We start from the raw sequence: 23934 nt of genomic DNA, 5'->3' as shown, positions 1-23934 counted from the left end.
GATCTAGTGAAAACGTATCCTGGGTTTCAGGTGTTTATCGTTTTCTTTTTTGTTAAGTTTTCCTATTACCGTTTTGCTTTGCCGTTTTTACGTTTTACTTTGCCATCTTTTGGTTATCGTTTTGCTCTTCCGTTAAACTTCATTTTCGTTTTTGGCTTACCGTTTTTCTCACAATCCTGTGTATTTAACAGCTTTATCTTTTGGAGATATTTTGTATCGCTATACATTGCCCTACTTTGGGTTTAAGGCCTTTTAGTGGATTATATTTTGTATTCAATGTACATGCGAGGGAGAAACAAGTATAACTGAAGTACACGCTTTTTTTTTTTCCAATCCGTGTAGATATTGGAACAACTTCACACTAAGTATACCATAACGTACATACTGCATCTACTAGTACAATTTAATGTTTAGTCAAACAACGCAATCATTAGTTCAGAAGCTTTTATTAACACCTAGAAACCTTTATCAGTTTCGAGAAACACCGAGGAATTTACATCAACCTCACGACTGGTAACACTTCACGTGTTCTGTAGTGCCCAGTTGAGAAGACCGAGGTGGAACTGCACGCTGGTATACACGCCAGGGTACTGAGCCTCCCCGCACCTGCTGCCGAAGCTCACCACGCCCACCACGTACCACTTGTTGTCACTGGTGTCTTTGTACAGCAGTGGTCCGCCGGAATCACCCTGCATCAAATTTATTAGGAGCTAATATACTATTGTTACTCGTACGAGAAACAACGGGAGGTTAACAGTGCTAGTAGTATACTAGCAAGCTACTCAAATGCGGGGGTGGGGGGAATAATTGGATGCTAACAACGTGAACAGTACACTAACAAGAAAAGGTGAATAGTTTGAAAAAAAAAGTTCCTCTTCAAAGTATTAGGATGAATATATAGCGATTACTTAATCTTACCTGACAAGCATCTTTGCCTCCTACCAAGTCGCCGACACAAAACATTCGGTCTGCTTTAAACTCGCTATACACGGCAGTACATCGGGAATTATCAAGAAGCGTTAGTTTCACCTGGCGGAGTTCATTGACTACTGGACCATTGTACACTGTTGCTCCCCAGCCCACGACGAACATTTCAGTCCCCACAGGTAGATTGAGTTCTGTGGATATTCGAATCAAAGCACAAGGCAAGCTTCAATAACACTACATTCGTAACATTATCCTCAGTTCTTTCATATTTCGGCATGACGGCTAAACACTAATCGAAAAGAGTGAGAATGAGTGAGAATACGAGCCAAAACTTCGCAAGTACTGCATTGTACTTGCGTTCTAAAGGGAGACTCACGTGCTGACGGGAGACAAACAGGAGTCACATCAATCCCCGTGTCTATTTCATCCTGCACCACCAACACTCCGATGTCATTGTTGTACGAAGATGGTTGGTTGTATTGGTTATGTTTGAACGCCTCGTGCACCCACTCAGTCCGGGACTCTGACTCCTCGCTTGTGGAGAGGTCGTAGTCCCCGACAGTGACCTTCAGAGGCAGGCGATCCACTAGATCTGGACTAAAGAGAGCGAGACAAGAACAAAGGTTACTCGAGAGGCAGGTGATCCACAATGTTAGGACTGGCAAAGAGCGCAAGACTAAAATTGCTAGTGTTGCGTTCAATTTAATATCTGCAAAGCCACCGACATTCCACACTTACTGGTCGATGCAGTGGGCGGCAGTGAGGACGTGTCGGGAGGAAATCACTACTCCGCCACAGTAGTGGCTGGAGAACTTATCTTTCACCGCCACAGCCCATGGCCACGCCGGGACAGCAGAAATATGCCCACCGATTATGCGCCCTCGTGATCCACAATTGTCGAGACGCAGTTCAGCGGAAGCATTCATTGGCCCGAGACTGTACACTTGTTGAAGGTTCGACTCGTAAACGATGACCTCAGGGGCGCCGGTGGTCACGGTGGCGTCTCGCTCAGGCTGCTGAGATCCGGTTGTTGTGGACATCTCATCCATAAGAGTCGAGTCACGTTGTTCTTGGGTTGAATGTTGGGCTTCTTCCGCCGTTGTAGTTTCAGCGTCACTGTTTGATGACGTCACTTCTATAGGCGAAGTTGTATCCGGAGGCGCTGTAGGTACCTGGGAGACGTGTTTACCGTCAGTATGAACGCCAAGTCGGTTCAACATTCACCATCTCGCCGTAAACTCATCCACCGACTTCAATTAACCTTACATAAACCATTGTGACACCTAGCACCGCACCCCTTCAACTTTATTACTAACCTCACTGACAGATGGAGTCCCAGTAGAAGCACCACCGTCTCCCTCCGTGGCGGCGGCTGGCGTAGTTACATTACCTTCCCCATACGTATCTTTAGAAAACAAGTTACTGTGAATGATGTACACCAAATTATTTCAGAATACACACAATGCAACAAAAAAAATAAAAATACTCCAAAACAATTACGACTCGAAACCCACCATACTGGCCAAAAGCAAGCCGAGCCGTGGCACACAAAACGACGACCACAAACACTGTCTTCCTATCCAGTGCTGGAGACCAAGTCGCCGCCATAGCGTTGTTTGATGGACTGATTAAAAGCTTTGCCAATCTCGCCTCCTTGACTTCCTTCCTTACCGGCTTGAGGTGCTTCACTCACGAAGCTTCGGGACGTAGCTACGATGTTTCACATTTGTTTCAGGGAAAAGTAATGATAGGCTGACAAATATTGAATGAACATTCCAGATCGCCTTAGTTTATATAATTAAGTTTTCAATTGAAAATATTATAAACGTTCATAATAAATATATTTTGGTCGTCATGAAATTTAGATCGTGTGTGTGTGTGTGTGTGTGTGTGAGAGAGAGAGAGAGAGAGAGAGAGAGAGAGAGAGATTTGATTTGATCTGATAGATTTATTATACAAAAACGTATCAAACAGTACAAAATACCTAAATAACAACAACAACAACAACAACACACACACACACACACACACACACACACACACACACACACACAAGCGTGAAGCCACGCAGGGCCAAAGAAAGGGAGAGAGATTTTATTTAATAGTTCATTGCGCAAATAACGTCTAGCACCATAACATAGAGAAACATACGAGCGGTCAGGCAAACCACGTAATTAACTTATAAACTAAAGAATACCACACAGATATCAAGGTAAAAATGTGTCCCAGTATTGAAGGGGTTAACAACGTAACAAGTGCACTATGAATGATTGTTGAACGACTCTCACCTAGGAAAAAATTAATCCCTTCAATAATGGGACACATTTATACCTTGAGATTTGTGTTTGACTCTCGCTTAGGAAACGAATTAAATAAAACTAACAGTTAATCCTGGGGGCAATCAACACACCATTTAGAGACGAGCACCTCTTTTATTGATGTCAAATTAATGGAAAAGCTACAAGACATTTTTTCATCGCGGCTTGAAGGGTTAGGTGTTAAACCACACACTGTCAACATCCAGATGGCGTGTATTTAGGTTGGCTGCATAGGATACTGCCGCACGTACTCAGATACCCCTTATTCCCTCACCACGACAGTTTCCCAAGGCCACAGAGACGACTAGCTAGATTTTCAAGGTAGTTTGTCCTTATAATAGTCTAGAAATCTTGCCAGTCCATCACCGTAACCAGAACAATACCCTTAAAAACATGAGCGTCTTCAACTAAAGCCTTTGATGAGTAGTGGTGGTGAGAGAGCAAAGCGTTTAAGAATATTGATTCAGCGGGGACGTGAAGATAAAAAGAGGGTTGGTTGTGTACGTAAAGATGGGGTGTTCTTGCCTACTCTTCTTATGTAAAGTAAGAATGATTCTCTCTCTCTCTCTCTCTCTCTCTCTCTCTCTCTCTCTCTCTCTCTCTCTCCGTCCAACAACCCTCTAGAAATAGTTAAACAGCGAGAAAACTATCTAGTTAATTAGTGAATCATACTTTGTCACTTCCGTTATGCACTCTTACGTTACACCAACCTGTCAAAGTGCATGTCCGCTGACCGTGAAGAATAACACTCTCTGCCTCACTTATTACGTTGCTCCGGCCTTGTTCACGGGTTCACGGGGCTGCTACTGGTTCGGCGCTGTGTGACTTCATTAGTGAGTGTTGGAAATCACGGTGCTTATGAGAGGTAACTTGTGATGCGCTGCGGAAATTACTGTCTTTGTATTGCTCGTTCGCGCTATCTCTCTCTCTCTCTCTCTCTCTCTCTCTCTCTCTCTCTCTCTCTCTCTCTCTCTCTCTCTCTCTCTGCATGTGAATTAATTGTTTGGTTTACTGTCCTTTGTTTATAATTTACAGTATAAGGAAGAAATCTGCTTTTACGCCTTTCATCAATCGCTTTTTCTTTTTACTCCTTCAATTCCAGAGAGAGAGAGAGAGAGAGAGAGAGAGAGAGAGAGAGAGAGAGAGAGAGAGAGAGAGAGAATAAGATCTAATAAACCCCATATGAGCTCAGAATCATCTATTCTATAGTCTAAAGGCATAAACATTTCCTCTTACATTGCCCAGCCTACACCAATGAAAGATCTAAACATCCCAATTGGCAGCGTCCTTACCCAGAAAATGAAGAACACCTCATTGGAAAAATACTTTTTGAAAAATCTAGTATAGAAGAAAATGTAATAATATATATTTTTTGGGAAATAAGAGAACATTAAGTAAAAAGCTTAAATAATGATTAATTACAGCTACAGACGCAGACAAACCAAAACACATCAGGAAGTGTCGATATCCAGGCTACACGTCCGCCTATCAACTGAACTGAACTGAATACCATGTTCAGGCTATGGCAAGACAGAGCTTAGGAACACGGTGATGAAAACACTACAGCATCCTCGGACTATTTCAGTTTCGGCTAATTTTCTTGTTTTCTCATAAAGAAAACCGAACAAATATTGCTCTGCTCATTCCTTGTGAAGAATTAACCTGTGCAGAAGCGAGGTGAAATGTGTGTTAAGGTTCCGTGCTGTATTTAAGTTTCTAGAAATTAAAGATCTTGGTACAGCAGGCAATCATGTTTTGCTCTCTGTTATGGTGTTAGTCGTATAAACTCAAGTAACTATAAAGAAATACCATGGTAGAATAAGAACAGAAAAATACTGAGAAGAGTAAAAGCATGGTAAATCAATAGATACATCATAATACAGTGTATAGAGACAACTATTCTGTACCACGAGACGTTGCTGACCCACCCCTGAATTAAACCAACCTGCAAACATTGAAAATGTGACAGTTTGGATCCTCTCCTATTGACATTAATCAAAGTGTTACAATTTATTCAAAATTGTTATATATTATACTTAAATGGAACACGGGCCTGATGTGTTTGAGATGCGACATTTTGTTATAGTACATTTTGCACTATATAGCGACTGTTTAGGACCGAAAAACTATAGCTTCAGGTAGATATACAATAATGTTATCTATCGATTTTCAGTCTTAAAGTAGGGAAAATTACAAATATTGATGCATTTCTTTTATAGTCCTCCTTGCTTCTCGAAAAGGTGCACGAACTTAGAAAAGGTTGAAGAACACTAAACTATACCCTGAATACAGTAAAAGAGATAAGATAAAAATGACCAACATCTCTATTATTACGGAGGCTAAGAATAATACCAAGACTAATTAAGTAATTCAGAGATAACGAAACGAACGACGATCACGAGAGCTTCCACGATAACAGTGTGTATGATAAGATGTGATTCCAGATTCCTCGATAGCGCTCCGAGTTTCCAAGATTACAATGCCATTCCAGTTTCCTCGATAGCGATGCGAGTTTCCAAAATAAAGATGCCATGCCACAATAAAGATGTCATTCCAGTTTCCACGATAATAATGCGAGTTTCCACGATCAAGATGCAATTCCAGTTTCCACGGTAACGATGCGGGTTTCCACGATGTCGATGCGGTTCCAGTTCTCACGATGCGATTTCACGACACAATATTGAAGTCCACTTGCCTACACAGGTACTGGGACGAACCCTTTCACCCGTAAGTGTCCACCCCAGACCCTTGGGTGCGAGTAGAGTGACGTTGCCACCTTCCTGCGCCGCAATTGAAGTTCACTTGCCTACACCGGTACTGGGATGAACCCTTTCACCCCGTAAGGATCCACCCCACACCTTAGGTGCGAGAGTGGCGCTGCCACCTCACTGCGACGCAATTGAAGTTCACTTGCCTACACAGGTACTGAGACGAACCCTTTCACCCCGTAAGGGTTCACCCCAGACCCGTGAGTGCGAGGAGAGTGACGCTGCCACCTCACTGCGCCTCACACGGGTAGCCATGAGCAATGACCCGCCACACACCACTCCCCAAACACTGTCAGTGAGTCCTTTTCACCCCGTAAAGGACCACTGGTATTGTCAGTGCCTGGTGCATGGCGCACAGCGTGCCCTCGTTCATGGCGAGTTGTTCAGCACGGTGTCATTATAAGCAGAGGTCCCGTACACCACTCACCACCAGACTCTATGCAAGGAGCCCTTATCACCCCTTTAAAGGCCCCTCACGGCATCATCTGGTGGACGGTAGACACGGCAGACTGCTTAAGGCGACCCCTTGCCTAGTGTGAGGCGCTGCAAGTTGACGACAACCAGTGAGCTTGAAGCCGCAAAGGAAAATGAGTCCACGTTAACAATGGGATTCCACGACAGGTTGCGATTCCAGTGTCCACGGTAAAGATGTGTTTGTCGAGGATAACGATCCGTTTATCGAGGCTAACGGTGCGGCGATGGCGATGGCGAAACGATTCAAAGTATTATTACCTACACAGGTACTGGGACGAAACTTTTCACCCAGAAAGGGTCAACCCCAGTCCCGTGGTTATGAGAGCAGTGACGATGCAACCTTGCAATGCCTCACACGGGTCGCCATGAGCAATGACCCGCCACACACCACTCCCCAAACACTGTCATGAAGTGAGTCCTTTTTACCTAACCTAACCTAACCTAACCTAACGTAAAGGACCACTGGTACTGTCAGTGCCTGGCTCATGGCGCACAGCGTGCCCTCGTTCATGGCGAGTTGTTCAGCCCGGTGTCATTATAAGCAGGGGACCCGTACACACCACTCACCACCAGAATCTATGCAAGGAGCCCTTATCACCCCTTTAGGGCCCCTCACGGCACCATCTGGTGAGTGGTAGACATTGATCTCTTGCTTATGGCGACCCTTGCCTAGTGTGAGGCGCTGCAAGTGGACGACTAGTAGTGAAGCTTGAGGCCACCAAGGAAAAGCAGGACCTGCAGCCAGTTCCTGCCTTGGGCCCCAGGCCGGACCCAACAGCCACCTCCTTCCCCCGTGCGGCGCCCAAGGCCGTCACGGCCCTCAACAACTTTAGGCCGAAAGTTCTCAATCGTCGTTTAAATTTTGATTCGAATATAAAATCGTCGATGGTAAATGAAAAATAGCTTTGGTCTGAAAGTGTGCAAGAGTTAGCTGATTAATGAAACAAGGTGAGGCAGCTTTGCTCCGGAGTATTTAGTGTACTTTGCATGTTGCTGCCGTGAATGTGTACGTGTTTGTAGATAACTGGATAGAAACAGTAGACCAATGGTAGTTGTGTAACTATTGGGGAACTTTTGAAAATTAGTTAAGCTTCTGGATAGAGTGGATGAGTGCACACAGGTTTGCTTGTCTTATACATAAACTGCCACCTGTAGACATAATTTTTTTTTTATTTTATGCTCTTAGAAAAAAGCAAACTTAGTTTCCTTTATTTCCCTGATCACAATGACGTGTAAATATCAATGTTTCAAATATAAGGAAACACTAGGAGAGGACCCAAACTCCCGTTAAAGTTGCCAGATTCAACAGATATCGTAATATTTCACAGAAAAGATGGTCAACTGCATATCATATATTTTTGGATATTCTTCTGTCACATCAGGAGACATCAAGATAGGTAAAGTATTTTTAAACATGTATCTACGACAAAAGCGCTATAATAGTAGAGTTAGGTTATAACTCTGCATTGTGTTTTTTATATTCCATCTAGCTCTATTCCTTCTTCCTCAATTGATAACTCGAAGTTAGTATGATATTTTTTTTCCTTCTAGGTTAGTAAGTAGACTACAAGACACCATGAACATATGAAGCCCCGTAAATTAGTTTATTTTCATAACTTAGAAATAAAAATCTGATAATGAGATTGTCTATTGCCAACCAAACCGTTCTGCATAGACGTCTTCAGCGTCATAGAGACCTAATGATGTTAGCTCATGGACAATGGCCATCCTGACAGCGCGAAACCCCAGGGGGTTCTTTTTTTTTTTTTTTTTTTATTTATACCATGTAAAAAAAAAAAAAGGAATTCATTATCCATGAGCTAACATCATTAGGTCTCTATGACGCTGAAGACGTTCATAAGAAGATGGCTGATCTAATAAAATCCTGTGCAATACCATTGCATATTGAGTTCCATGTTCCATGTGATAATATTGCGGGTTCGGGTGGATGGTCTTATAACTCAGGGGGTTCTTAACGATAAAAAGATTGAGAACCCCTGATCTATAGTATTAGCTTTAGTTTTTTCTTCCTCTCGTGCACCACCACCACCACCAATACCTCCTCCTCCTCTTTCTCCTCCTCCTCCTCCTTCTTCTCCTCCTCTTCCTCCTCCTCCTCCTCCTCCTCCTCCTCCTCCTCCTCCTCCTCCTCCTCCTCCTCCTCTTCCTCCTCCTCCTCTTCCTCCTCCTTCCAGTTCGCTTCGTCTTTCTCTTCCCTTTTCCTTTTTTTTTTTTTTTTTCTTCTTCCCAGTGTCCAGTGATAGTAAGCTTAAAAAAACATAACCCTTAAAGCGTCTCGGAATATATACTGTCACTGCCTCAAAGACCAACTCACACACACACACACACACACACACACACACACACACACACACACACACACACACACACACACACACACACACACACACACACACACACACACACACACACAGAGAGAGAGAGAGAGAGAGAGAGAGAGAGAGAGAGAGAGAGAGAGAGAGAGAGAGAGAGAGAGAGAGAGAGAGAGAGAGAGAGAGCAGGATGAGATTCCTAAGATGATAGTTGAAAAAAAGATAGCAAATCAAAAGATGTGTGTGTGCGTGTGGGTGTGGGTGTGGGTGTTGGTGTTGGTGTTTGTGGGTGGGTGGGTGGGTGGGTGTGGGTGTGGGTAGGTGTGGGTTCCTTTTGTTATATTATGGCTATTTTTTTTCATATATTTTCCAGTGTAAATGGTCTGAGCATTTGACCGTAAAAAAGAAAGGGAAAAGAGAGTAAAGAGAGCAGGTGCAGACTCGCCCGTGTGCAGGGCCCTTTGAAAATATTTGTTTACTAAAGTGGTGTGTAGAGAGAGATAGAGAGTGTAGACTTTGTCGTTTGATTCCTTTACGAAACCACATCGTACGTACAAAAAAGTGTAATTCTCTCTCTCTCTCTCTCTCTCTCTCTCTCTCTCTCTCTCTCTCTCTCTCTCTCTCTCTCTCTCTCTCTCTCTCATCCTTCCACATTCATTTCTCTTTCTAAGCAAACTTTATCACATGAAAAACGAACATATTCTGTTTGGCTTCACGCTCCAATTAATCAAGTTAATTGATGATAAAAAATTAAGCAAGAATGTTTTCCATCTCTTGAAAAATTATTACTTATTATTTTTACTTATTCTTTTGTTTTTTAAGACATTGAAAAAAGTGTAATGTTACGAACGGCTTGTGTTTTATTTCTTTTTTTTTCAGAGAGGAAGGAGAAATGTGAAGTGAAAAACGTGAGTGAGAGAGAAGAGTGAAGTGAAAGACGTGACTGAGAAAGAAGAGTAAAGTGAAGGACGTGACCGAGAAATAAGTGTGAAGTGAAGACAGTGACTGAGAAAGAAGTGTGAAGTGAAAGACGTGACTGAAGTGAAGTGAGCGACTGGCGTGTGGTGAAGTAAGTAACGGTGTGAGGCGAAGGGGAAATGAATCCTCTTGCCAGACTACTTAAAGATTTTTGCCAAGAAAGAATGAAGTTAATGGAGAGATAAAGGTGATGGAAGTGATGGAAAGTTTATAATGTGGGTAGAAAGTGCTTTTATTATTATTATTATTATTATTATTATTATTATTATTATTATTATTATTATTATTATTGTTATTTGTATTATTATTACAGTAATATTATTGTTGTTGTTATCATTACTATTATCCAAACAACAACTACTACTACTACTACTACTACTTCTTCTACTACTACTACTACTACTACTACTACTACTACTACTACTACTACTACTACTACTACTACTACTACTACTACTACAATAATAATAATAATAATAATAATAATAATAATGATAATAATATTAATAATAATAATAATAACAACATTAATAATAAAGATAATAATAACAATAGTGATAATAATGATAATAATAATAATAATAATAATAATAATAATGATAATAAGAATAATAATGAAAATAATAATAATGATAATAATAATAACACTAACAATAATGGTATTCAGCCAGAGGGAATTATAGTGATGTGAAAAGCAAGTATTGTGCTGTGGATAGTGCTGAAGGGAACAGTGGAGTGCAGAGTGCTGGCTGGGAATGCTAAAAAAAAAAAAAAAAAAAAAATGCTGGAATGGACCATGAAAATGCAAACCTCCTGGCGTTATTTGGAAAGCGAGGGAGAGTGACGCTAGGTACGAGTGTCTCCAATAAAAGGAAGTGCAATATGTGTAGCAAAGTGGAATGTGCACACAAAACAAAAAAAGAAAAAAGAACTCACGGAAAAAAAAATAATAAGGAAGATGAAAGATATAAAAGTGACAATTGAAACCAAAAAAAAAAAAAAAAAAGGAAAAGTGAATGCTAAATATTTCATACGTGTGACCAAATGAAATAATAAGTAGTAAACGAAAAACTTGGTAAATCATAAGAAAAATAGCAAATTAATACACTAAGAATATGTAAAATCTCGTGATGGTGGCTGTGGTGGTGGTGGTGGTGGTGGTGGTCGTGACGGTGACAATAGTGAAATGAATCCCACGGAGACTCGCCTGGAAGATTGTTTAGCCAGCTGGGAGACTGTGAGGGAGGCTGGAGGAGAGGTAGAGGAGAGATGGAGGGAGAGTGGTGTGGGACAAAAGAGTTAATGTAAATTCCTTTCCTGCCCCACGAGATTCGAACCCCGCCTCTCCTCCTCCTCCTCCTCCTCCTCCTCCTCCTCCTCCTCCTCCTCCTCCTCCTCCTCCTCCTCCTCCTCCTCCTCCTCCTCCTCCTCCTCCTCCTCCTACCGTTGGCTCCTCGTTTGCACACCTCACCTTGAACCGCCCGAAAGGTAAGCTGCAGGTGTTTCAGTCTCTTTACCTGCGTGAAACAGAGAGAGAGAGAGAGAGAGAGAGAGAGAGAATGGCAAATATCTAAAATTTATGAATGTGAGAATTATTGTCCTTTTCCTACTTCTCTTCCTTTTTTTATTGCCTTCGTATTCTTTATCTTATTCGTTATCAATGTATGTCTTCGTCCTATTTTATTTATTTTTTTTTTTACATTTGTGGTGCGTTTCCTTTTCTCTTTTTCTTTTCTGCTTCTCTTTCTTTTTTTCATTCCTTGCTTTATTTTCATTCCTTTTTCTTCCTCTCTGTCATTTGTTCTCTCGTTGTGTCCCAGATTCCTATTTTTTTCTTCCTCCTCCTCCTCTTCTTCCTCCTCCTCCTCCTCCTCCTCCTCCTCCTCCTCCTCCTCCTCCTCCTCCTCCTCCTCCTCCTCCTCCTCCTTCGCTTGTTCTGGTTACGTATCTTCTGAGTTGCCTCTCCACTTTTCAATGTCCAGCTTCATAATTTTTTCCTTTTCCTTCCCTTCGTCCTCCTCCTCCTCCTCCTCCTCCTCCTCCTCCTCCTCCTCCTCCTCCTCCTCCTCCGGCACCACCACCACAACTGCTTTTTCGTAAAACATTGGTGCAAGTCTGATGTTTTTTCTTTCCGTATCCCAAGCACGAACTGTGGCATGGGGACCACTCCGCCTCGGAAAGTGAACGACCTTTTCTTCTTCTTCTTCTTCTTCTTCTTCTTCTTCTTCTTCTTCTTCTTCTTCTTCTTCTTCTTCTTCTTCTTCTTCTTCTGATTTTGTTCTTTTTCTTTTTCCTTTTCTTGTTCTTGTTCTTTTCTTTTTCTTGTTCTTGTTCTTGTTCTTCTTGTTCTTCTTCTTCGTCCTGTGTGTGTGTGTGTGTGTGTGTGTGTGTGTGTGTGTGTGTGTGTGTGTGTGTGTGTGTGTGTGTGTGTGTGTGTGTGTGTGTGTGTGTGTGTGTGTGTGTGTGTGTGTGTGTGTGTAGTCAAATGCACAAATATATTCTGGAATTATTGTTCGTTCCAATCATTAATCAGTTCGACTCAATAAACTCTGACAAAAAAAAAATAAATAGAAAATAAAAGTTCTCCCTTTGGTCCATTTTCTAAACTTCAGAGAACGGAGGAAAAAAAAACAAATAAAACTTATTAAATTGAAAACATGTAACTTTAGAATTAATTAGCAAAACACCACAACCACCATCACCACCACCACCACCACCACATTCTTTCCACATTTCCTTTCTCTGTGCTGGCTACGTTATTATTTCGCCGCCCATTGGAACCTCGTCTCAGGCAGGATGGGATGGCGGGTCACAGGTGAATGCCCAAGGGAAGGACAGTCATTGAGGGATTTCATTAATCCTCCGTGTCTCTGTGGGTTCCTCGTGGGGAGAGAAACACGTGCAGGTTTCTAGTTTAAGGTTTTTCGGTTCATGTATATTCTTTTTTTCTTTTTTTCTTTTTGGTTCATATATATTTTTGTTCTTTTTTCTTTAGCGTTTCCTGCTTTCACTTGTTTTCTGTTCTTTTTTTATATTTTTTTTTGTGTTATCCATCCTTCCTTTTTCCATAACGTAGAATAAAAGAGGATGATAAAGAAAGAATATAGAGAAAAGGAGAGAGAGAAAAAAAAGTGGAAAAATGAGACTTGCTTTTTCCATTCTAAAATGAAATAGTGATGAAAAAAAAAGAAGAAAAACAGACACCCTGCTTTTTCCATTACAAGCTAAAATGAAAATAAAATCATAAAAGAAATGAATAGAATGGAAAAACGCAGAAAAAGGAAAGAAAAAATGTTGTCAAATCTGAAACCTGATTTATGGATACAGGAGCAAAACTTTCTTGAGCCAAGGAAGAAAAGCCGAGGTTCTGGTGTAGGCGCCCGGGAAGTCTGGACGCCCACACCCATTGCCGAAGCTCACCACGCCCACCACCACCCATGCTGCCTTCTCCTCATCCTCTTCTATCTCTCCTCCTCCTCGCTGGATGAGTGGGCCGCCAGAGTCACCCTTGAAATAAAGTGGCATAAAGTAAATGAATGTGCAATAATAGACAGGTTAGGTTAGGAAAGATGTTTATATTGGCTTGATTTGTATTGGTTTATTCGTCTTATGGGTGACTCGCTGGATGAGTGCGCTGCCCTTTGAAATAAAGTATATCATAAAATAAGTGAATGTGTAATAAACTGATTAATTAGTGAAAATGAGCTTTATATTTGCTTGATTTTTATTGCTTTATTCTTCTAATGAATGATCAAGTAGAAAATTAATTGACGAGTGATTTTTCTTCTTTGTTGTGATGTTAGCTAAATGATGGAAACCTTTCAGAATTTCCTATGTACTGTATTTATTGTTTTGCTTCGTTATTCGTTAAAGGGCATGCTAATAATCTGTCAGTTTCGTTAAGTCAAGCCCGGTTCTTCTTGTTTTCATTACATTATTGTTTGAAGGAGTCGGTCAAAGAACCTTCACCAATATCATCTATACCATGATATACTCACACATTTATTACTCTCTCCATTAAGATCAAAAAGTTTCTCTCTTATTGCTCGCATTGAAGAAATATTCATCTCTTCAATACTGGGACGCATTTTGTACCATCAGTTTTGGATACGATTTGACGATTTTATATAGATTAGAAAGAGTCTACGGAGGTCAAAAGATTAATGGCCAGAGTCTTCACTATTTTAATCTCCCACATAAGTTTCTGAAGCTGTATAAAATCACTAAATAGTTAGCAGAATGAATATGAAAACTCGTTAGAAAGAGTCTATGGAGCTCAGAAGATTAGTGGCCAGAGTTTTCACCGTTTTAATCACCCACATAAGTTTCTGAAGCTGTATAAAATCACTAAATAGTAAACAGAATGAATATGAAAACGGCTCATAGCATTGAAGAGGTTAAAAAAAATTATATATTACTTCCAACAGCAACCGTCAGATTATCCACGAGCGTTTCCGTGCGATGATGTAAATTTTGTGAAGACTGTAATGGTCCTCCTTGTATACTCATTAGTCATCAGCACAGTCAGGTCCCGAGAGGAGCGCGGTAACTATTCACCTACTGAGTTCCAAAGGCTGATGTTTATTGGATACTCAGCTGATTGGTGTGTGTGTGTGTGTGTGTGTGTGTGTGTGTGTGTGTGTGTGTGTGCTACAGGTTGGTAAGGGTATTGCATTGAAATCCTGCAAATATTCGTAGGATCTAAAGGTAAATGAACATCGCGTCAGGTGAAGGTCGTTGTGTGTCTCGATTTTTTTTTTTTTTCTAATCAGTTCAGCATTGATGTCCAAAGAGCGCCTCTCCGACACGTGTTCTTCTTTTTTTTTTATTAATTGTGTTAACTTATTTTTTAGTTCAGGTCTTTTTCCTTATTCCTTTCTTTTATGTATTTAGTTTTTTTTTTCTGCTACACTTATTTCATGTGTTTTGTGTTTAGTGTTAATAGCACCTTACCACACGATTCTCTCTCTCTCTCTCTCTCTCTCTCTCTCTCTCTCTCTCTCTCTCTCTCTCTCTCTCTCTCTCTCTCTCTCTCTCTCTCTCTCTCTCTCTCTCTCTCTCTCTCTCAATATTCTTTTCACCTGAGCACCTCCATGCCTCTTCTGTTTATCTTTCAGTCTTCTCTTCTTCCACCTCCTTCCCATTGTTGTTTCCTCCCTCTCTTCTTCCTTCCTTTCTTCTTTCTCTCCTGTCTTCCTTTGTTCTCTCATTCCTTCCTCTGTACCATTTTTATTTTTTACTTTCCACCTTTCATCTTTCTTTTAATCGTTCTCCCTATTTTTATTCTCTTCACCCATTTCTTTCTCTCTTTCCTATTTGTTTCCTCCACTTATTCTTTGTTTACGAGTACACTGCCTCCATTCCCTTCTTCCCTTCCCTCCTTTACTTCTTTTTTTACCTCTTCTCTGTCTGCTTCTCTCAATCACTACTTTCATATTTTTTTCACCATTCTTCCTTTTATCTCTCCCTTCCATCGTCGTCTCCTCAACTTCATTCATTCTTTTGCCTTTGCTTCTCCTCTCCTTCTTTCCTCCTCCTCCTCCTCCTCTTCTCCTTTTTACTTCTTCTGATCTTTTTTGTCCTTGCAATTTCCTCTTACTTTCATTCGTAGTTTCCTCACTTCCTATTTTTTACTGTAACCTTCTTTTCTCCAACGCCTCTTTATCTCCTCCTGTTCTCCTTTACCTGGCAAGCATCAGCAGCTCCGTTAAGCTTCCCCGCGCAGATCATCTTGCTAGGAATGAAGCTTGAAGAGTAAGCGTCGATGCAAGACCCCTTCGGCAGCACGTCCAGCTTCGCCTCCTTGAGTACGCTGCTAATATTTCCGTCTTCAGAGGTAGCTCCCCACCCCACCACCGTCACCGCTGCTCCCTCCGGCACATCCCTGTCTGAAAAATGTCATGTGTCAAAAGAGAAGAGTCGGGAAAGAAGAGTAATTATAATGGTCTCTTTAGGGAAACGTAATTCTGACTCGGGTTTGAATTTTGTTGTGTTTAGTTTGGTTTTTATTATTTTCTGTGTGTGTGTGTGTGTGTGTGTGTGTGTGTGTGTGTGAGAGTTTTTTTTGTTTATGGGTTAATGAGAGGTTACTCTTTCGGAAAATATTCAAATTACGTAGTGTTGGTGGAGTTTTTAGTACTCTCTCTCTCTCTCTCTCTCTCTCTCTCTCTCTCTCTCTCTCTCTCTCTCTCTCTCTCTCTCTCTCTCTCTCTCTCTCTCTCTCTCTCTCTCTCTGTGTGTGTGTGTGTGTGTGTGTGTGTGTGATATAATATACAACATAACTTCCCTCATATATCTGAACTGCACAGGTTACATTAAGGCTTGTATTAAGGAGAACAATAGCAAGGAAAACAAAATAATACTTCACTCAATACACCACCCTAAAATAACACAATATACTAACACAACAGAATAATGCACAAGTCAGTAATTGCATAACAGCGCCAAGAAGCAAGCAAGCAAGCAAGCAAACCTCCTTCCCTTCCACCATCAAACTTCATGGGAAAAAAAAAACAGCACTGAAAGAAATACCAACCCGGGTTCATATATTACTGAATGCAGGTCACGTGAAATGCAAATTAATCTCTGCGGTGTCATGCCATCAGGAGCGAAAAGTTTAGATGAGGAGGACGGTGACGAGGGTAAGGTGCGGTGAGTTTAGGAGGGGGAAAATGCAGGGCGGTTGCGTTGCCTTGCAGGATTAAGCAGGGATAAGGGTGAAAGGGAGGCATATGCTAGGGTAAGTGGCTGGAACTTTAGGAAGGGTTACTGGAGGTAAAGGAAGGAGTGGAGGATCAAGTGAAGGGTCTAAGTGTAGGAGGAATTGGCAGTTTCATGGAGCACCATAAAAGTATTAGAGGGAAGAACAGAAAAGGTGACTGAGGTGAAAGAGGTGAAGAGGAGGCGTTCACATGCATAAGAGAAGGAATTCACATGCAAAATTTTCAAGAATCAGAAAAGACTATTTATACTTAAGGAAGCAAGTTATGTGAAGGAATTGAAGGATTTAATTTCTTCGTTTTCATATTCATTGTGGTTAACTATTTGGCAATCTGATACAGCTTCAGAAACATGTTGGGATTAGAATACTAAAGACTCTGGCCGGTAATCTTTTGACCTCCATAGACCCTTCCAAATGTAAATCAAATTGTCTAATCATACCCAAAAATTAAGATAAAAATCTGTCTCTGTACTGAAGGGATTGAAAAAAGACGAGAAGAACAGTTAAAGGTCACTAAAGGAATATAAGGCCCTGTTGGAAGAAACAAGGCAGCGTTACCTATTTCAGGAAGACATGGCGCTGCAGGGAAGGGGTTTATGCGTTCCTCCAGCAGCAGCACGCCGATGTCACTATCAAATGTGGAGGTCTTACCGAAGTGTGAGTGGTAGAGAGCGTGGGCGACCCTTACAGTGTGTCTCGGGAAGGCGCGGTGCTCCCCTAGGCTTACGTGCAGAGGAAACTTGTTCAGATCTCTGAGGAAGTTGGGACACTTATGAAAGGAAACGACGACATTGAAGCTTGTGGAGATTTTGTTTCCTCACACAGTCATGGCGAGGAGGGAGAGGAATGCTGGAGATCTTATGTCTTATGCATTTCCCTCTTGTTTCCCTTTGTTTTTATTCCTTTTTTTTTTTACCTATCGAGACGTAACGAACTTTGCCTTAGGACTAACTCTTCTTCTTAACACGGGCATTTTTCTCCCTCCTGACACTTTAGCAGCGACAAAAGACAAACTATAAACGAAAATAAGCTGGTTGACTTTGGTGATAAAATATTGACTTACCTTTTCAGCCCAAAAAAACAAACACCCCAGAAATCTTTGTGATTCTTTGAGCCTATAGCACCAGTAGGCCTATTCTTCGAGACGTATCTGCGTTTTTATTGTACGTTCCGACATAAAAAAACAACATTGGAAAACTCGGTGACAGAATACTGACGGTGATGAAAATATTTGTTCCTTGAGAGTAATAGTAGTAGTAGTAGTAGTAGTAGTAGTAGTAATAGTATTATTATTATTAGTAGTAGTAGTAGAAGTAGTAATAGTAGTAGTAGTGAGTAAAGTGTTGATGTGGTAGTAGTAGTAGTAGTACAGTTGTGGTAGCAGTGGCAGTGGTGCAGCAGCAGTGGTGGTGGTGCAGTGGTGTGGTAACTGCAGTAGCAGTGGTGGTGGTGGCAGCAGCAGCAGCAGCAGTGGCAGCAGTGCAGTAGCAGCAGTGGTGTGTAGCAGCAGCAGCAGCAGTAGCAGTAGCAGTAGTGGTAGTAGTAGTAGTACCAGTAGCAGTGGTAGCAGCAGCAGTGGTGTAGTAGCAGCAGTAGTGGTAGTAGTAGTAGCAGCAGTAGTGGTAGTAGCAGTAGTGCAGTAGTAGTAGTAGTAGTAGTAGTAGAGTAGAGTAGAGAGAGAGAGAGAGAGAGAGAGAGAGAGAGAGAGAGAGAGAGAGAGAGAGAGAGAGAGAGAGAGAGAGAGAGAGAGAGAGAGAGAGAGAGAGAGAGAGAGAGTGAGTGAGAGAGAGAGTGAGTGAGAGTGAGTGAGAGTGAGTGAGTGAGTGAGTGAGTGAGTGAGTGAGTGAGTGAGAGAGAGAGAGAGAGAGAGAGAGAGAGAGAGAGAGAGAGAGAGAGAGAGAGAGAGAGAGAGAGAGAGAGAGAGACAGACAGACAGACAGACAGACAGACAGACAGACAGACAGACAGACAGACAGACAGACAGACAGACAGACAGACAGACAGAGAGAGAGAGAGAGAGAGAGAGAGAGAGAGAGAAAAAAAAATAAACATATGACAGAATTTTTCATACAGAGTAATAACTACAGCAGCATCAAAAGGCTCGACAAATGTATTTTGCTATTTTCTTTATCTGGCGCTGGATTTAAATGCTAATGTATGTAATTGTGATGTTTTTAAAAGTTTGAAATATTAATATGATATCAAATTATCATTATGGATATGGATTTGTTGTAATTTTGTACTAGATGAATGGAAAATATTTACTTTTGGAATGAATAATGATTGCCAAACTCGTATATTGTTTAATATAGGAAATGTGTAGTAACTGGGATGGCTTAAACAGGTCCAGAAAAAAATAGAAAGTAAAGTTTAAAGGGAAGGAAGTGCTTATTAACGTTAATAATTCAGGTGGCTTAATTAACAGACCTAAAAAAAATATAAAGGACAAAAAAGGTAAAAGGAAGGAGATGCATGATGACAAAAGTATCGCAGTAAAATCCCAATTAAATAGAGACAGATAAGCAAGGAGACTCAACCTATGTATATTTATATTAGCCATAGTAGTAATGCTAGTAAGTATTTAGCTAATGTGTGTTACTTTACATCACCTAAGTTTAAAGAATACTTAGATGACAGTACTTTCATGCTTTGTTTCCTAATTTTAAGGAAAACTTAGGTGACAGTACTCTAATTGAAGCTTGTAAAAGAATACCTCTTTATTTTTAACCAATAGGACCTTTGTAACTTTCACTACAGTAAATATGCATATTTTACCCAATAAAACTAACTACCATATTCAGAAACGCTTCCCTCTCTCACCGCCACTATTTTCAAAGACCGCAGAAACAAGTAACAGAGTTCTATAGAGTATTTGTCCTGTCGGTAAAGCAGAGAACTTGATAACATGTCACTAGAAATACAGAAACATCCTTAAAAACCCAAGTCACTTCAAGTAGAGCCCTTTGAAAACAGTGAAGATACGACGCGGAAGTGTTCCAGAATATGGGCCTATCTAACTAACTAATTAAGAATCACCTAGCCATGCAGTGGGCAGCCGTCAGCACGTGTCTGGGAGAAATGAGAGCTCCGCCACAGTACGTGATGTTCCTCTTGTCCCTCACGCCCACAACCCATGGCAGCACACCCTCCTCCACGTCATTCCCGCCCACCACACGTCCACTCAGCCCACACACGCCCACTATGGAGGATGGCGAGGATACAGAGATCGGGGGACTAATGGCGGTGAGGTTGGAGATGGGTCTCGAGGTGGTGCTGGTGGTGGTGTTAGTGCTGGTGCTGGTTTTAAAAGGCCACCACGCCCACCATAACCGGGGTTTCCTTGGTGATGAGGTGTTTAGGTTGTGTGTGGAGGAGAATACCGGAGCTGCTGTAAAGGGAGAAGGGAAATGTCAAGTGGTGGAATGTTGTGTGCTGGGTGAGTGAAGGAGTTCATTCCTTCACCTCGAGGGCTGCTGATATCTTGACGTCACTGATAGCTCTCTCTCTCTCTCTCTCTCTCTCTCTCTCTCTCTCTCTCTCTCTCTCTCTCTCTCTCTCTCTCTCTCTCTTTACCGTGGTGGTAATTGCATCAAGGAACCTCAGGTGTGGGGAGGGGAAAAGGACGCTGCAGGGCGGAACCAGCTGCGACGGGGCTTGTGACACCTCGAAATTTACCCCTTCAGTACTGAGACACGTTTTTAGTATCAGTTTTGGGTTTGATTAGACGAATTTTTCTGCATTAGGAAGGGTCTATGGAGGTGATAAGATTAATGCCCAGAGTCTTCACTGTTTTAATCCCCCACATGAATTTCTGAAGCTGTATAAAAATCACTAAATAGTAGTGCCATGGTACTGAAGGGGCTAACAGATAGCAGCCGTGCACTCATCCTTATCGATCCAGCTGCCTCATCTATGCACGTCTCACATTCTATTACTTTTCCCAATCTAATTAACAAGCATTTAATTTTATGAGAGTACGGCAGTAATGTTTGTTCCCTAGTCCCTTTTTTTTTTTTTTTTTTTTCCTGAAACGTGACCTGTTCGTTGGAGATAAAAATGAGGTAAAATTCACGTATTTTGCCGTGTTCTTCTTTCTGTTAATTAATCCCCTTCATTACTGAGACACGTTTTTGCCTTGATTTTTGGGTGTAATTCTACGACTTGTTTTCTATTTTTAAGGATCTATGAAGGTCAAAAGAATAATGGCCAGTCTTTTTTTCTATGTAAAAGAGAAGGCCTGGCCAAGGGCAACAAAAATATGAAGAAAAAATGGCCACTCAGTTGCCATTATCCTTATAGAGCCGATAGAATTAGCCAAAGCATGGGGACAAATGTCTTAAAACCTCCCTCTTGAATGAAGTCAAGTCATAGAAGCTGGAAATACAGAGACAGGCAGGGAGTTCCAGAGTTTACCATTCTAATCCCAATAAATGTTTCTGAAGCTGTGTAAAATCACCAAATAGTTACCAGAATGAATATGAAAACGTGTCCTGGTACTGAAAATAAGAACCTTTGTTTTCGTAACAGTTCATGAGACCACTACTTTTCACCGTCTCATCAGGAGCTAAAGGTTACTCAGACTTATTGAGGTAATGCGTGTACCTCTGTAATTGGAAAATAAGGTTGTACAGTGGGGACAGCTGATAACCATTGACACCCTTCCCCTGCCCTGAACTTCCTAATGGTGGTAGCAATTTGGAGGTGTCCCCCGCCACACAGTTAACAAGGCTAACGAAATTCCCTTAATAAAGTTAGTAATAGTACGAACAAAAACAAAACTCGCACACAACAGTAGGGGAAAAAATAAACACACACACACACACACACACACACACACACACACACACACACACACACACACACACACACACACACACACACACACACACACACACACACACACACACACACACACACACACACACAGATGTTCACCGCCAGGGAGTCAGTTTGTCATATCATAACAATCAAATACCATTACCACCTTGGAAAAAGACTCTACGTAAGTTCTGACCAAATTAGGTTTTTGAAGTTGAGTCGTATATCAAATCTTTTCCTCGCTTCATCGTGACGTGCGTGGAATGGCACTGAAGAAAGTTTTAATTGAACATATATTGGACCATAAAATTCACTGAAAATATCTCGAGAATATAATCAATTTCTCATCTTGATTTCATGAATACCTTCTTCACTTGCGACTCCAAAAATGTTCATTATCTGCGCTGCTGCTCCACCTTCCTCTCTTGTTCCCCCGCTGTCTTCTCGTCCGTCTCCTCTCCCTTCTGTTACCGTGACGCAACACACCAGGCACACCACCACAAGCAGGAGGCGCCACACCCACACCATCACTTTGAGGTGTCCAGGAACCCAACTGAGCTGTGAGAGAAGAGAGAGTCCAGGGCGGGTGGAGTAAGATAATAAAGCTGATTGTGAGACTCAGTTCTAATGGTGTTAGTGTTATGGCTTCCCGCTCAGGAAAGTAACGAAGGTCTTATTGTCATGTTAAGCAATTATGGAAATTAATTATTTATTTTACTTCCTGTAACTGTAACTAAGAAATTATTTATCTTGGGCACCGAATTATTTGTTTAATGGGCGTGTTTTGACTTATTATTGATCTATGTTAGCATTATTATTGATGATTATCGTATTATCATTATCACTGTTATTATTATTATTATTATCATTATTATTATTATTATTATCATTATTATTATTATTATTATTATTATTATTATTATTATTATTATCATTGTTGTTTTTTTTAGTGGTGGTGGTGGTGGTCGTGGTCGTGGCGGAGGCGGCGGCTGCTACGGCGGTGGTGGTTGTTGTGGTGTTACCTTCTCGGATCTCCGTGTCAGCCTTTCTTTGTCCTTTTTAGGCCTAGAGGACCCTCCAGCTACTCTCCAGCTCTCTTGAAGCGCAGTACCTAACCTGCTTATCCTACCGTAGCACGCTCAGTAAGGAGGTTCGTGCGTCTCTCCCTTGGTGGCAGAGCGAAGTATTGTTTCACCAGGGAATTTGATTATTTCACGGAAAAAAATAAAGAGCATACAGAGGAGCTGCGTCTTAAACTTCAAATGGCTAAGGAGTGGAGGGGAAGAAAAGAACGTATTTTGACCTTAATTCGTGTTACGCAGCAGTTCCCTGATAGACAGGTCCTAATTAACTCGCATTTCTTTGAAGTGTTAGGGAGACTCGTTGCATGGAAAGAAAGGAAGGCAGTACCGCCTCAACTTGAAGGTAGCAGGTGGTCAGATAAAGTGTTAAAATGGTTAGTCGTTTTTATTTATATACAAGGCGTTGATACTGTCTTCTTGAAACAGTCCAGAGCTTAGGGAAGGGAGGAGCAGAGGTTACTAGAGAGCAACGTGACATAAATTTAACCCCCTCCAGTACTGGAACGCATTTCTACCTTTACTTTTAGGTATGATTAGATTATTTTATTGACATTATGATGGATTAATGGCCCCAGCCGTCACTATTTTAATTCCTACATGAGTTTCTGAAGCTATATAAAATCACCAATTAGTAACCAGATGAATAGGAAAATGCGTCATGGTACTGAAGGGTTAACATAAGAGGAGAGTGTAATATCCTACTTTTATCAGTTTAATGCTTAGATAGATGGTCGAAGTCATTGCAGGATTAGCGACTACATAAAATTCCTGTCCTAAATATAACTAGTAATGTATAAGGTACTTTTTATTAAACGCCAGTATAGACATGCATTTTTGACGTGAATGAATGACGGGGGTAATAAAAGGAAAACTGGATAATATTGAAATACCATTAACCTTTGCACCAGTTGGAAGGGTTTGGCTTAGTGACAGTAGGTCAGGTTGGGTTTAGAGTCATTGATTTCATTTTGTTTCCCACCACTGAACATTTAATTATGTAGATCGCTATATGGAAAGAGCATCATATTTTGCCGATAGTTAAACAATCATTGCCAGGAAATGAGTTTGCTAATGTTATTTCCATAATCCTGTGTGTGTGTGTGTGTGTGTGTGTGTGTGTGTGTGTGTGTGTGTGTGTGTGTGTGTGTGTGTTTGATGAATACCTGCTGCCCTGATTCAGTCATTACGTTACCTCAGATTGTATTAACCTCCTTCTGCCGCTTCCTCATTTCTCCGCTGCGAGAGAGAGAGAGAGAGAGAGAGAGAGAGAGAGAGAGAGAGAGAGAGAGAGAGAGAGAGAGAGAGAGAGACCGTGTGTGTGTGTGAAAAAAAAAACAGTGCAGACTCCAAAAGAGAAAAAAAAAATAGTAGGTAGTGAGAATTGCTTGGAAATGAAAGTGTGATGTAATGGCTTCTTCTTTTAATGGGATTCTAAAAAAGGAAGACAAGGAGAAAAAAAACTCCCTCATGCAGATCAGAGAAGCTTTTTATTCCTTGCTTGTGTGTTGAAAATTG

At 41.3% G+C, this 23934-nt stretch overlaps 2 protein-coding genes across 3 annotated transcripts; both read right to left on the bottom strand.

Annotated features, from left to right (window-relative positions):
- Nucleotides 1–427: 427 nt before the first annotated feature.
- Nucleotides 428–2599, bottom strand: LOC123499490 (proclotting enzyme-like). The gene is made up of 6 exons (XM_045247516.1): nucleotides 2442–2599; nucleotides 2244–2332; nucleotides 1666–2099; nucleotides 1304–1524; nucleotides 919–1118; nucleotides 428–689 (listed from the first exon to the last, which is right to left on the bottom strand). The coding sequence occupies exons 1-6, from the start codon at nucleotides 2533–2535 to the stop codon at nucleotides 522–524; spliced, it is 1206 nt and encodes a 401-aa protein (XP_045103451.1). The 5' UTR covers nucleotides 2536–2599; the 3' UTR covers nucleotides 428–521.
- A 10496-nt stretch (nucleotides 2600–13095) lies between these two features.
- On the bottom strand, nucleotides 13096–21881 carry LOC123499491 (trypsin-like protease). 2 transcript variants are annotated; one of them, XM_045247518.1, is made up of 5 exons: nucleotides 21703–21881; nucleotides 19556–19907; nucleotides 17078–17271; nucleotides 15484–15686; nucleotides 13096–13305 (listed from the first exon to the last, which is right to left on the bottom strand). In XM_045247518.1, the coding sequence occupies exons 1-5, from the start codon at nucleotides 21863–21865 to the stop codon at nucleotides 13114–13116; spliced, it is 1104 nt and encodes a 367-aa protein (XP_045103453.1). In that variant the 5' UTR covers nucleotides 21866–21881; the 3' UTR covers nucleotides 13096–13113. The 2 variants fall into 2 exon arrangements, with proteins under 2 accessions (XP_045103453.1, XP_045103454.1); XM_045247519.1 differs by having other exon boundaries at nucleotides 17171–17271.
- Nucleotides 21882–23934: the final 2053 nt, after the last annotated feature.

The sequence above is a fragment of the Portunus trituberculatus genome, chromosome 50, assembly GCF_017591435.1.
Source record: "Portunus trituberculatus isolate SZX2019 chromosome 50, ASM1759143v1, whole genome shotgun sequence".
Taxonomy (NCBI): Eukaryota; Metazoa; Arthropoda; class Malacostraca; order Decapoda; family Portunidae; genus Portunus; species Portunus trituberculatus.
The sequence above is the reverse complement of the archived record's forward strand: the minus strand, read 5'-3'. Positions and strand labels throughout refer to the sequence as shown.

Excerpts from the sequence above, each read along its gene's own strand:
- LOC123499490 (XM_045247516.1), bottom strand. The coding sequence starts at position 2,535 with ATGGCGGCGACTTGGTCTCCAGCACTGGATAGGAAGACAGTGTTTGTG. Across the intron at positions 1,119-1,303 it reads TGTTTGTCTCCCGTCAGCAC|AACTCAATCTACCTGTGGGG; the intron begins GTGAGTCTCCCT and ends GAATATCCACAG. Across the intron at positions 690-918 it reads GAGGCAAAGATGCTTGTCAG|GGTGATTCCGGCGGACCACT; the intron begins GTAAGATTAAGT and ends AATTTGATGCAG.
- LOC123499491 (XM_045247518.1), bottom strand. The coding sequence starts at position 21,865 with ATGGTGTGGGTGTGGCGCCTCCTGCTTGTGGTGGTGTGCCTGGTGTGT. Across the intron at positions 19,908-21,702 it reads TGGAGTCGCAAGTGAAGAAG|CAGCTCCGGTATTCTCCTCC; the intron begins GTATTCATGAAA and ends CTCCCTTTACAG. Across the intron at positions 15,687-17,077 it reads GCCATGTCTTCCTGAAATAG|ACAGGGATGTGCCGGAGGGA; the intron begins GTAACGCTGCCT and ends GACATTTTTCAG.